Genomic DNA, 14,672 nt, shown 5'->3' with positions numbered 1-14,672 from the left:
GGAGGCTTCCCCAAGGCCCAGGAAGGCAAAAAATGGAGGGGGGCACAGCTCCTCTGCTCCATTTTTTTGCCTTCCTGGGCCCCAGGGAAGCTTCCCTGAGGCCCAGAAGGTCTCACAACTGAGTGTGGGGGCCTGTATCCCGCCCGGCTCTGTTTTTTTCCTTCCTGAGCCCCAGGGAAGCCTTCTGGGAGCAAAAATGCCTCCTCAGGAGGCTTCCCTGAGGCCCAGAAGGCCCCAAAAATGGGACAGGGGGATGTGCTGCAAAACAAAGGAGAAGCCACACCCATCCAGTTCACATGGCCATGCCCACCTAGCCATGCCCACAGAACCAGTTGTTTAAAAAATTGAATTCCACTCTTGGTGATACTCACTTAATGACTGCCTTCCTTGGCATAAGAAATTCTGAGCCCAGTTGTGGTCATAAGATGAGGAATACCTGTACTTAAGTATTCCATCCAGTGCACCTGAACTGTTTAAATACCAATGTCCATATATAACAGAAGTTTTGCATGTAAAGTCATTTTCCTATTAGAAAACCTTGGGGTGTATTTTCCCATTCAGGCTGAGTGTGGAAATTTGCATGGTTAAGTTTTTCCTTAAAATCTCTTCCCTGCCGCTTATTCAAAAAATGACCGTAACAGAGAGAAGTTAATCTTCTGCCTCATGTGCTGTTTTTCTTTGCACAAGGAAGTTATTTTTAGTGGCACAGCATTCAAACAAGTAATCTTAAAAATACAATCTGAGAATTGCTCTGGCAATTGGGCTGCATTATTTGATTGGCTTTTATCTTAAACCCTTTCATCTCAGAATGAAAAAAAAAGAAAAGAAGGTCAGAAATGATTTTGCCTTCCTACACTACGGAGCCTGTAGCATTTCTGAAACAAGTCTTCCAAATTTGGAATTGCATCAGACCAGTTTTAGAAGAACATAGCAAATTCGGGAAGCAGGAATGACTAACCACTAACATAACGGAGAGAATAGCAAAACAACAGAGTTGTAAGGGGCCTTGGAGTCCTTTAAGCCCAACCTCCTATACCATTTCAGACAAATGGCTGTCCAATCTCTTCTTAAAAACCTCCAGTGTTGGAACACCCACAACTTATAAAGGCAAGCTGTTCCACTGATTAATTGTTCTGTCAGGAAATTTCTCCTTAATTCTGTATTGGTTCTCTCCTTGATTAGTTTCTATCCAGTGCATCATGTCCTGCCTTCAGGTGCTTTGTGGAATAGATTGATCCCCTTCTTCCTTGTATTATAATACTGTTATGATTTGGCCCACACATGTCATTACCACCTATGCTACCTGTTTCTGGTCCACTGAGAAACCAGTTATAATTACAACCTCACCCTTCTGTCTATTGGACAATTTGAACCTTCCAGAGGGGGAAATTTGACTTCAGAGGAGCTCCCTTCCTTTATTTCCTCCATCACAGTGTCCCCTGAAGCTGACTTCTTCATCCCACTGGTAGTTAGGTAGACAGACCCATGTCACTTCTAAGTGTCCAAAGGATTTGACGGAATAAGCTGTCATGCCACACCATGCCATGATTTCTTGAAGCAAAACCTGATGGTTGCTAGAGAGGGACATTGTCCCAGTATACTTTGCAGCAGAACCAACTCCTTCTTCTACTTCTGTCAGGTGGCTGAGTTAACCAGCAAGAGGTTTCACCTCTCCTTCTCTTGTCTTCGCAGAGAGCTGACCTGGCCATCTCCGCCATTACCATCACCCCTGAACGAGAGAGCGTGGTTGACTTCAGCAAGCGCTACATGGATTATTCTGTAGGCATTTTAATCAAGAAACCAGAGGAGAAGATCAACATCTTCTCTCTCTTTGCCCCCTTCGACTTTGCAGTGTGGACTTGCATAGCTGCTGCGATCCCGGTAGTTGGTGTCCTCATCTTCGTGCTGAACCGGATCCAAGCAGTCAGAGCCCAGAACTCCTCTCAGTCTGGAGCCTGCACTTCCTCCACGCTTCACAGTGCCATTTGGATTGTGTATGGAGCCTTTGTTCAACAAGGTACTCATTTGGATAGTTGCTCTCTGCAGAAACCACCTTGATGTTTGAGTGTCTGTGGAGATTCTCAATCATCCAGGTCAGGGGGTCTTCAAACTTGACAGCTTTAAGACTTGTGGACTTCAAATCCCAGAATTCCTCCTCCGGTCATGTTAACTCAGGAATTCTGGGAGTTGAAGTCCACAAGTCTTAAACTTGCCAAGTTTGAAGACCCTTGATCCAGGTCATGGTTGTCCCAAAGGTGTCTTTTTTGCAAAAGGCAACTGAATTGAAGAAGCTTCTTGGATGAGAAGTGAAATGTTTTCAAAGATAAAACCAAGAAGTCAAAAAAGCACCTTTGGGACACTTTGATGGTCATTCTCTACTTGACTTTTAGTTTGTAGAACAAATAAACTCTGACAAGCAACTAGCTTGATGAGTAGATTGCGATTTATTGGATGGTGAGGCCACCTGAGTAGGCCTTTGAAACCAATTTCAAAAGCACATAAAACACACACTTTACACTTCTGTATCTTGACACACCTGTCAAGTTATGTCATTCTTAGAGTGGTTGTTCCTATCGCCTTGGGTGTTTTTCTCTTTTGTTTTAAAGAAGCCGTAGTTCAATGATCTTTCAAAGCTTACCAGAAAAAAGGACTGGTAAAAATCCATACAAGATGGGGGATGCTGTCACAGGGGGGAAAAAAAATCCATTGTTATTTGGCTACGCACTTGCATTTTTAATACGTTGTTTTTTGCGGTAATAGCTTTTGTTAATTTTTTTGTTTTGAATGTTCTTAAGTGCCCATGGATTTTCACAAGGTTGAAATGCTTAATTGTATCTTGAATCAATTTTTATAACTCTAGTTCCAGGTTATGATAATAGCCCTATAAAATCCAACTGAGTTTGTGATATAGGATCTCCTCAGTTTCCATATCTGAAGTCAATCTAGTTGATCAGGAGAACCACAATCAGGTATAGGATCTATGCTGATTGTGGAAATCAGATATTAATGCTGGGCTATAGATTTTTGAGGGGAAAGATCCAATTTGAGGGAGTGTGGCTTGAGAGTTGTTTCAACAGAGATGGGTGGCAAATAAATTTAATAAATAAAATCCAATTAAAATTGATCTTACTGCTGCTTCTGTATACAAAAGTGGTGGTACGTAAAAGCTAGAGGAAACAGTCCTCAGACTAACATTCAGCAATTGAGAGATATTGCTTTGCACTACATCTACATCTGAAATACTATGTCCACATTATATTTGAAAAAGGACGTAACAGAACCTGGAAAACTGTAGGGAAAGCATCATCCAGTTTAGCTGAAAGAAAGTTTAGAAGAGACAAATACTGCACGATTGTGCTGTGAAATCCATTGCCACACTCCCTGGGATGGCTTTAAAAGAAGATGAGATCAATTCATGGGAGCCAAGTCTCTTAAGGGCTGTTGGTGTTGAAGATTCAGGCCTCCAAATATCAGCTAATAAGGAACAATGGCAGGAGAAGAAAATCTCTTGGAAGCACCCGAGAAGCATTTGAATGGCCCCTGGGAGAAATAGACTGCTGGCTTGACAGTAGCATGACTACTTCTAGGTTCGTAGGATGATCATACAATGTTATCCTTCGTAAGAACATCCTAACTTCTGTGAGTGTTTTGCAATCTAAATACTATACCTGTTTTCACAGGAGAAAGGGTCATACCCCCTGTTTACTATAAGAGGAAACATTTCACATGGAAAGAAAGTTTAAAAAAAAACACCTTCCTGAGAAGTGCATAATATTATATTGTGGGTCCAGGCAAATTTTATCTAGTTGGGCATTTCTTTTTGAAAAGTAGATATCTCTATGGCTCTATAAGCTGAGAATCTGTTTTTCTTTTACAACTTATCACGTCTCAGGAGACAGTTCTGATACAGTATATGTTGCAGGGTTTGTTGTAGCTTATTTCACTAACCCTTAATTTCTGTAAGGCAACCAGAGTGATCCAGGTACAGTTAAACACATTTCCATCCCAATATTTTCAGAGGGAGAGATAAAACAAGCAGATGTTAATTTTCTCTGCTCCTGATCTACAGCTGAAATTGGCTTTACTGGACCTTATTTATTCCTCTTCCTGGTTAAGAGTATATTCTGGAGGAGAGAAAACAACAGCTCCTTCCCCATCCCAATCCATGTTAGATTTTGCCAACTAACCTCTAAGAAATAGGAGGTCATTTCAGCTTGATTTTTAGGCCAGTGGACTTTTGTATTTATTCATAGGCAGAGACAGGCACCCATAACATTAATGCTTGATGTAGCAGGGAGTAGAATGGCTTTAATCATATGGATCTAAATCTGGATCTGTTGATGAGACACTGATCAAGCCAGGGGGAGTAGTCAAGCAGGAAATACTCTGGAATCCTTACATAGGCACCAGAGTCTGAACCACCTTGAATGCTTTTGAACCTTTTCAAATTAATGTTAGGCATGAACAACCAGATCCGCACATGAAAAGTTCAATTAGCTACTTTATTGCTCATGCCTATTTCACAGGAATCTTACTAGTCTGGCAGTTTGCACCTGGCATTCAAGGCAGGTTGGACCTCTCCCTCTTGTGCCTACATAGGATTCCAGACTAATTCCCTGCTAGATTCCTCCCTCTGCTCAGCCAGTCTCTCTTCAACAGGATTCCATCTATGCAAATACTCTATTTTGGAACATTCACCCTCGTCCACCAGATGTTACCTGGCAGATTTTTCTTTACCTTCTCTGTGGACTTATCCACACTTCTTCTCACATGCTGGCAGCAAAGAGGTATTTTACCATACCTGAGATGCCTTCACTCTGTAATATCAGAAACATGATTCACTGACAATACATCATTGAAAATGAAACAGAATAGCATTAGAGCTGAGATGAAAAATACCCAAGGAGTTGCCCCCCGCCCTTTAACCAGTATTGTACTCTTTAGGATGCAATTTGCAAAGCTCTTAAGTTTATTGAAGAAGCAGTGAGATGCTAAACTTTTAATGAGAAACGTCACCTGTTACCCAATTGATAAGGTCGTCTGTGTACTTCAAAGAAAATAAAACAGAATATAATTTACATTATACGTCTGTTCTGTGGAGTAATCAAAATTCAGTTGGATAACAAATATGCTTTTAGAGGACAATAATTTAAATACCAGTTTCCCCCAAATAAGAATTCCTAAAACATTTTTTAAACAGTTTAAAATCAGTAGCAGATCCTTTTTATGTCATAATAAAAATAAATAATGTATCTGGACACAATTTGCCCTACTGCTTCAGTATGAGAGTTAGCTCCTTTTTTTCTTCTGTTATATTTCTCTCTCTGACTTGTTGCTTCCCACGTAGCATCAATCCTCATTACCATTTGGCCTCACTAAGTGTTATTTTTTTATGCCACAGGGAAAGATCTATTTGGCAATACATTCTCTTTGTGATCACGCTGATAAAGCTGCCATCCTGGATCTGAAATGAATGTGTAGACCTCCTTTCTAGGATAAGCTATGGGATGGGAAACCAAGCAAGTTTCAGGAAAGAAAAAAGCAGTATCAAGCTTTCAGCTCCAACTTCTCTAGATATAAATTACAAAGCAAATTTGGAGGATTTCTCCTTTGTGTTGGGAGAATCAAATGGTTGAAACAAAAATTTCTCAGTTATTTCTTTGATTTGGGTTCAGTATGACTCATTTAAAGTGTGTGAATTTTTCAGAACAATTGGAATATCCCTTTGAATTAGCTGAAACAATGGTCTGCACAATGTTTGAAAGTTCATTCCCACTCTTAAAGTTAAGTCCTAGAAAGTTAAGTCCTAGAAAGCTTAATAATCATTTTTTCTTCTAGGCATACAAGTTTTCCACATGTCGCTTTTTTTTTATAATTTTGGCAAAGCTGAAACTCTTCCACTGATCCTATAAAGGGATAGCTCTATGAACTTGGTTTCATTTGGGTTGTTTGCATTTATGAAAGAGTTTCCTGTTTCTGGGATCTGTATCTGTTTAAATACATATATTTTTTAAAACAAATAAGGAATTCCAGAATTTGAGAATGGTTGAGTTTGTCTGACTCAGTAAAGAATGCACCATTGGATGAGCTGAAAGACCAGGTTAGAGTCTGATCACCATGGAGCAAATCTATCTACCTTGTCTGGTTGCTAGGAGTCGAGCATGATTCGATGACACAGAATCAGCCAAATTTCCCATGGTCAACTTAGTGATGTATATTTTTTCTGGGTTTTTTTTGCCATACAATGCCCAGAATCACATGCTAGTCAGATGGGCAGCATACACATTTTAACAACAACGATGATAATAATAATAATAATAATAATAATAATAATAATAATAATAATAATAATAATAATAATAATAATATACAGAATCATAAAGCAATTGTGTCAGTCAGATTATATTATAGGAGCACAGCATAGCAAATGATAGATTGCTTTTAAAGAACAAAATCAAAGAAGCAAATAGATCAAAGAGCATAGATTAAGAGATGGTATAAAGGAGCCTGAGCCATTTTTTTTAAAAAAAAAAAAATTAGTTAGATACGGGCTTCCAAAGATTTTTTTTTCCTTTCTTTTTTCCTTTGCTTAGGTGGTGAGTCTACAGTCAATTCCATGGCGATGCGGATTGTAATGGGGAGTTGGTGGCTCTTCACTCTTATTGTATGTTCATCTTATACGGCAAACCTAGCGGCGTTTCTTACTGTCAATAGGATGGACAATCCAATTCGGTAAGAGTCTTTTCCCATTCTATTATCCAAAATCTGAATTTTAAAGAAAAGAGTATCCAATAGGAGGCAATATGCTTAACAAGCTTCTGGGATAGCATATTGGAGTCAGAGATCCTTCCTATGTGATCCAGAAGCCCCACCCATCTCCCTTCTGTCATCAAGAGCAGAGGGGAACAATGAATTGAAGGCTGTTTGCTTGTGCACTTGAGATGCCCATCCACCATAGGCCTGCCATTGTACAGTCTCATTACAAAATCAAAAAATGCAGTGCTCAACATCTGGCCTTAATGTTTGTGGCATGTATTTGGAAAATGTGAGTTTGGCCTGTCGTTTTGCATAAATTACCTGCACATTATTTCACATATGTAAGGAACTTGCTGCCACGGGATGGGAGTTTGCTTGGGCTACACAGAGCAGATATATTGGTGTTACTAAAAGGAGAGGGGGGGGGAGAGAAGAGAGAGAGAGAGAGAGAGGTGGCTTGCTGTGGTAGGCTAGAAAAATGATGCTTTTCACAGATGTTCTCTTGGGCTGAAACAATTACAAATTCTACTGGGAGGCAGGTTTTGTGCTTCTCCAACCCTTTGAGTTAACACTGATACATCTACCTAGGGAAAAGCCAGCTCATCATTTAGTAGGGGAAAATAATACTTTTCTACTTTTGCACACTGCATGAAATCTTATTGTTATTTATTTATCAAACTTCTACCCCAACACAACCCAGTGACTCTCAGTGGCTTTATACGGAATGAAGAAAAGTTAAACCTTCTGACCGATACCAGTTGTATTCACAATTGCCACTAAAGTATAAGCTCGGGAGAAGGACCACTAGAGTAACATAAACACATAAGAGAAGAATATAATGATAATGTTAAAAAAAGAAAGAAAGTAAAAAGGTGGCATCATCTGAAGCATCATATATATATGCTTGATCTTCAGCAAAGTATATTTCCTTCAACAGAGTATATTGAGTAAATGACTATTTTGTTCTTAAAGATCTTCCAACATGCTGACCAAAGTTAAGTTGGTGAGCACTTCTATTCTGCTATTTCCTGGTATTGTTGTGTCCACTGTTCATACTGTATTTTTGGTTAGTTGCTTTTAGACTAGTTTCGTTATGACCTGGGGCGGGACACGTAAGCAATGTGAAGGATGGAATCCCCTTTTATTGAACCAACCTTCCCCCAAATCTCCACAGCTCACTGTGAGCCTAAGAGAAAGGCTCTAACTTGTACACATACCTCAAGCAGTTCCTCAAAACAAGGAGAGAGTGAGTGAGTGAGAAAGCAAGAGAAGAGAAAAAGAGAGAGAGAGAGAGAGAGAAAGCAAGAGAGAGAGAGAGAAAGCAAGAGAGAGAGAGAGAGAGAGAGAGAGAGAGAGAGAGAGAGAGAGAGAGAGAGAGAGAGCAGCACAGTTCTGAGAATAAAAACAATTCAGGGTACTTGGTCACGTGCGTCTTTATTGCACAGAGAGTTTGCTGGGGCTGTGGCACAAACCAGAGCTGAGCTGGGTTGCTGCAACCCACACAAGGCAGAACAAGGCAAAGCAGCGAGTCAACGATAACAGGAAGGCTTCCTGAGATGTGGCAAGTGTTGCTGGCAAGTATCACTCTTGATCCTGAAAAAAACAACCCACCCCAGTGTCTCCTTAAATCCTATTCTCCAGGTGAGCCTTGTGAAGAGGAGTGGGGCGCACTCCTCCCAAGTAGTTGGTCACCCTGCATTGACTCTACCTCTTTGCCATTCTCAGCGCTCAAGGATTGGACAGTTGCTTATCTCCAGAGCACCGATGCTTCTCTGCTCTGCTGCCTACCCTTTCCATCTCTTCTCCCCTTCCTCAGTCATCCAGCACCCGGTCTTCCTCTCTGACCCTTTCAAGGCCCAAGGGACCCAGGACTGCCTCATCCTGTTCCTCCGAATATTCCTCCTGGGAATATTCCTCCTCCTCGGAACCGGGCTCCAACGGGGCCATGACTAGTTTTAGTATTTTTGTCCACCTAACAAGTCCTTTCTAAGGTTCTAGGATAAGCAGGTGTTTATTATGGTTAATCTTCAATTTGATTCACAGTCTGGTAAAACCTTAACCATTCAAGTTCTAACCAAGGAGCTAAGAACTGTTAAGGTACTGTCTGAGTATGTAAGCAGTTCCAAATAGGGAGTTTTTGCAGTCAGGATATTCAGGTCTAATAAGTTCAAATTTTCCATGTACATTTAGGCAGCCCTTTGGGTATTGTTCCAAGGGCCCCTATTACTATTGGTATAACCATTGATTTCTTCCTCCATAATTGCTTGTTCAATTTGCAAATCAAGAATGTTTTGATATTTTTTTCTAGCTGTTTCTCTTCAATTTGTGCATCACCTTGTATTGCAATATCAATGAACCATTTTTTTTTCTTTTCCACAGTAGTGATGTCATGTGTGCTGTTGGCCAGATATCTGTCTATTTGGATCTGAAAATCCCGCGGGATCTTGACTTGTTCATTTTCAAGAACTTTGTCAATTTGGTGTTCCCGGTAATTTTTGCTGCATTTGAACCCAAACTTCTGGCAAAGCTTCCAATGTATGATTTTGGCAACTCAATTATGACGTTGCAGGTAATCAGTCTGTGAGATTTTGCTGCAGCCACTGATAAGGTGTTCCATTGCTTCATCTTTCTTGTTGCATAAGCAACACTTGCTGTTGTTACTGACAAGTTGAATTTTTGCTTTCATGGAATTGATCTGCAAGCCAAGATGAAGCCTTCAGTTTCTTTCTTCAGCATCTGTGATCCCAACCAGCTCCATGTTAGCTTTGTGTCTATCTTTCCTTCAATGTCCTTCAGATGTTGACTGTGCATAGGCTTCTTTTTCCAGTTAGAAACTCAATTGTTTCCTTTCAATAATCTGCTTTCAGTCTAGCTGTTTTCAAGAGGTTTCCCTTTTCACCTATTTCAAGCAGTAGTTCTTTTGCTTTTTTAATGTAGTCATTTAAGCTGTTTTCTTTTCCTCTTCCACAGTTTGTTTCACCTGTAAGAGTCCTCTGCCACCCTGAGATCTAGGCAATACAATCAATCAGTATCACTTTTTGGGTGCAGAGCAAGGTGCATTGTCATTAGTTTTCTTGTCTTTTGATCCAAGTTATCAAGTTCTAGCTGAGTCCTGTCAATTATTCTAGCTGAATATCATAATGCAGGCACTGCCCAGGTGTTAATTGCCTTTATGATACTTCCTCCATTCAGCTTTGATCTCAAGATTTTCCAGGCTCACTTTATGTATTTTGTTGAAGTAGCTTCCTTGACTTGGTTACCTTAATAGCTTCTAGGTCCTTGGTTAGGACTTGAACTGTTTTTACCAGTCCCAGACTGTGAATTGAATTGAAGATTAAATCAACAATTAATAGTAGTAGTAATAGTTGTTGTTGTTAGCATTTTTTTTTAAAAAAAACAGATTGTTATTATATTTTCTTGATTTACTTTTGTGGTAAGCTCCTCAGAGTCACACGCAATTGGATGACAGTCAATTAAACAGATAGAAGATGGATGGATGGATGGAGAAAGAGAAAGGGAGAGAGGGAGGGAGAGGGAGAGATGGAATAAATCAATCCTTACAGTTATGGGTAGGTCAGCTCTGAGCAATAACGTTCCAATATTTTTGAATCACCATAAATTTATGTGCTCTTAACTGTGGAGAAAGTAAGATCAACCTGGAACCCACTATGTGTCAGATACTTGGCACCAATAATCTTGACTTAGAGTTGGACATGTCTTTGGGACAATGTAAGGGCTTTTCCATCTCATAAAGTAGGTTAGTAAATGTTGCCTACATTTCAGGTCCCTCACAATTTGTGAAAATAGGTGTGGTTTTTCATCATTTCCCCAGAACACACATCACCCATTCTAGCAAGGAATTATCCATCTACTTTTGCATTTCCTGTTGCCTTTTTGAATCATCACATGTTTCTCTGAGCTAAAAAAGGGGGGAGGGAGGGAGGAGGACATCTGCATCAGAGTCACCCTGAAGCATCTTCTGTCAGATTCAAGAGCTCTGAAAGGAGTTTTTTTTTTCCTCTCTCTAAAATATCTCTGCCCTAAGATTAATGGGACTGACATAGAGAAGGCCCTCTGTCAATTCTGATTTCATAGCATAAACACTTTTCAGTTTTCAAAACAGGAGAAAGAAAAATGAAAAGAAAACTGATGTTACCATACTTAGGCTTCTGAAACCATCCAGATCTTTGCAACTGGAGTATTATTGCTTTGCAAAAACACCCCAGTTGTTCATTATTTAAATTTGCACCATTGGATTTGTTTACTCAACTAATTTGCTCCAGCTATCACACTACCTAGATGCAACTTCCACACACTTTGACACTGGGCAATACTAAGAGACTTGGCCTGAAATGAAGTTTTCAGTTCAATAATGAACCAACTTTTTGCAGGTTCAGTAACTCACATTTTGGAAAACTCAAAAGTTAAAAGTTTTGAGCTCTTCCCCATTGCAAGGTAGAATTTGAACTAAAGTGGGTAAACACCTTCTGAAGATATCTTAAAGAGGAGGAAATAACTAAACATATTGAATCCCAACTTTTGGCTAATCAGAGTCATTTTCATTTCTATTATGTCTCTATTTGTTTCCCTTCATGTAGCTGATGATAAATATCAGGCAACTTTCCTGGACTATAATGGGAAGAGGAGAAAGGACTGGAAGATAGTCTCACTTTGATATTATCAGATTGCAAAATTTTGGACAGGTTCTTCATGAAGGTATCTAATAGCTTTGGAGGCTGTCTAGACACCATTTTTAGTGGAAATTGCTTTGTAGAACTGCCCAAATTGGCCAGTCAATTAATTGAATGATCAGCCAGTTTGGGGATCAGTCAATCCTGGTAATCTTCTTCTATTTGATTAGTTTTCACAGTGGTTAATAGTTCCTTATTTATGGCTACCTTATTTGTCTTTTACTTTGTGCATAATACTAACAAGTTTCCCAGAGAAATTCTCTCAGCAGATTTGTAGAGCATCACACCACATTATACACACATACCATACATGGTGTTAAGTCCCTATTTGTGTTCTGGATGTCTCTATGGGATTTTCTTTAGAGAAACTGCAAGATTAATTGCTCCTAAAATTTGAGTGATGATTGTTTGACTCCAATTCCTGCAGAGCACAGCAAATTGTCTTGATTAGTCACTTTCTCTGTTACATATTCTACATAAAATGTATGATAATGGTTACAACAGTCAAATAATGCACAGATCAAATAGATTAAAGAAACCAACCAGTAATAGACAAAAATTAATCCAACTTTTAAAAACTAGAGTACTACACACATCTTTGCCAGTCCAGTTAGTAACAGTTGACTTGCTAAATCTAAATCAATTGCATTAGCCTTTCTTTAAAAAAAAACCCTCTGTTATTAATGCTTTAATAAATGAGGTTTTTGAAGCTGAGTGATAGAAGAAATGAGAATAAAGTAGTCAGGAGACAAATCTGCATACATAATCAAAGTAATTTTTTTTTTTAAAAATAAGAATATATGTCAGTTGCCAGATATTTCTAATTTGGACAAAATAGCTTTCATGCTAACTTTGGAATATATTTAATTTACATAAAGTAACTGAAAACTACTTCTGGGACTGAATTTTATTTTAAATCTGGATACAGTTTTCTTTAATTACGTTGCAAGAATTAAATATTTTGCTTTAATGACTGTGGTTTTTTGCTCAAGTAAAGGCATAACTAGATAATTGGGCAGAGCAATTTCACGGATGAGGGAGGATGAAAAATCAAGGCAGAAGAGCTATTCCTTTTCCTGGGCCCAGCCAAAATTGGACTGTTACTTTTCTTCTGATATTTTAGGTCATTCTCCATTTTTGTTTTCTAGTAAAAAACAAACATTGCCAGATCTAGGGTGACACAATTTGCTCTCTATTCTGCAGTCAAGTTTAAAATACTGGACAGTTAGTTTTGGGTCTCAAGGAACATCTCAAGGACATCTTTGAAATAGACAAAAATGGCTCAGAAATTTCACCTTTCGTCCTTATTATGACATTATATCGTTGTCTATCTTGTGTCCTATTGCCCTGGGCCATCAAAAATCATTATCAGCTTGTCCAACTTTCTTTCTGTTCCATCTTATACTAAACAAAATCATTATTTTGAGTATCTTTTCTTCTCTTTCTTAGGACAGGATAATCTTTTTTAAAGGCCTCCCTTAGTGATTCTCTCATTCATGCCCTGTGCCCAAAGTCAATTCTTTTCTGAACAAGCATCTACTAAATTAATTAATTCTGAATCCCCATGGAAAAAAAGGCTCCATGTTCCTAACCAGAAAAGTTTGTGCTTTGATTGCACATATAGACTATTTCTCAGGTCATCAATCAAAACTCAGGTCAAGTCTGCAAATGGTTAAAAAAATTATTTCCTGTTGGTTGAGTTTTGGTTCCTTTAATTTTATTCCTTGGTATTATTGTCCATGTACTACATATATTAGAAGGATGAAGAGATACCATTCTCATTGTATTTTGTTCTGTTCTTACTTGGGATGCCAGTTTGCACAAAATGGTTAAACCTTAATAGTGCTCATTTATCAGGCTACTTTCAAGAATATTGAAAACTGTATTACAAAGTATTTACAGTAGTGCTTAAGTAAATAAATATAAAAGTCAGTAATTTCAAACCTCAGTCCACATAAACAGTATCTTAAATTTCACATACAACTCATTTTTTTCCATTAAATAGGTGCTTTTTTAATCAAATGTTGAGTGTTCTATATTCAGTATATGTGTGCCAGTTCAAGTATTTAGAGATATCAAAGTACACTTATTTCTTTTTTGCCCACTCCTGTTTATTATAGCTAGAAATTTAATATTGATAATACTTATAATAAATACTAGCAGGAGACATTTTAAAGGTGCCCCTTGACTTGAATGGAGGAAAGGGAGAGCAAGAAAGAAAGGGGAGAATGGAGGGAGGGAGGGAGGGAGGGAGGGAGGGAGGGAAGGAAGGAAGGAAGGAAGGAAGGAAGGAAGGAAAGAAGGAAGGAAGGAAGGAAGGAAGGATCTAAAACTAACAATGCTCCAAATGGAAATTTGCAAATCCAGAGGCCTGCATTGTTCATTCCAGGAACTTCAGCAGATCCCTTATCTTAGCAGAGCATCATCCTTCTTTAACCTTCTTCTTATAGAATGGCTTAGTGGCATAGACAAAAGAATGGAGACATGTGATTGGGTGTACAAAAAGACAGCACAGCATTAATTGTGTAAATAGAATTGGTGCTATTACCTGTTTTTGCAAATCCTTTACCCTTTTTCAGAATTTTGTTTTGTGAATTTATACTCTCCCTCATTTTGTATGTTTTAGCTCAAGTAATAAAAATGATCTATTTATTCTCTCTCTCTCTCTCTCTCTCTCTCTCTCTCCCTCCTTCCCTCCCCCCTCCCTCCCTCCCTCTTTCTCTCTCTCTGCCTATCTTCTAGCTATCTACCTATCCCTGCTGTCCATCACATAGTCAAAATGGCTAGACATCTTCCTTTAAAAACAGGCAGTCATTCCTGTTAAATAGTAAAAAAAAAAGTGTTCTATCAGGATCTTGATAAGAACTCCATAAGTTTGCTGGCTCCCTTGCCTTTAAGACTCTATTTATGCTTTGCTTCTTTCATGACATATGCCAAGAATAATAGAAGTATTGCAGCCATTTTAGAAATATTGCAGCTCCATAATGGAGGCAGTAAAGCTCTCCATAAAATTAGGGTATGGTAACTATTCCCAGTTCTGCAGAACAGGCTAATTTGCAAATGCAACTGTTAATAAAAACTTAGCGCTAAGGGTTGAAAGGAAAGATTCCAGTCTTTCTTGAAGCCTCTGCAGATTAACTTTTAGGAATGCTTATGGTGTTTATGTCAGCAGTGCAAGTGTCTGCCTTCGTTTGGAAGCCCTGCCAAATTGCACTTTTCCCCATT

General features: G+C 38.8%; 1 protein-coding gene across 6 annotated transcripts in view; it reads left to right on the top strand.

The window, feature by feature from the left end:
- GRID1 (glutamate ionotropic receptor delta type subunit 1) overlaps positions 1 to 14,672 on the top strand; it is a 654,467-nt gene that overhangs the window by 610,035 nt on the left and 29,760 nt on the right. For all 6 annotated transcript variants that reach the window (XM_087963843.1, XM_087963842.1, XM_026674217.2 and 3 more), the window contains exons 11-12: positions 1,693 to 2,017; positions 6,594 to 6,732. In XM_087963843.1, the coding sequence (XP_087819969.1) occupies positions 1,693 to 2,017; positions 6,594 to 6,732 (464 nt within the window). The remainder of the gene's footprint in view (positions 1 to 1,692; positions 2,018 to 6,593; positions 6,733 to 14,672) is intronic.

Source organism: Notechis scutatus, chromosome 4, assembly GCF_049901735.1.
Source record: "Notechis scutatus isolate UNSWTSFEM ecotype Mainland chromosome 4, rNotScu1.2, whole genome shotgun sequence".
NCBI lineage: Eukaryota > Metazoa > Chordata > Lepidosauria > Squamata > Elapidae > Notechis > Notechis scutatus.
Note: the sequence above shows the minus strand (reverse complement) of the source record. Positions and strands in the feature narration are given on the sequence as shown.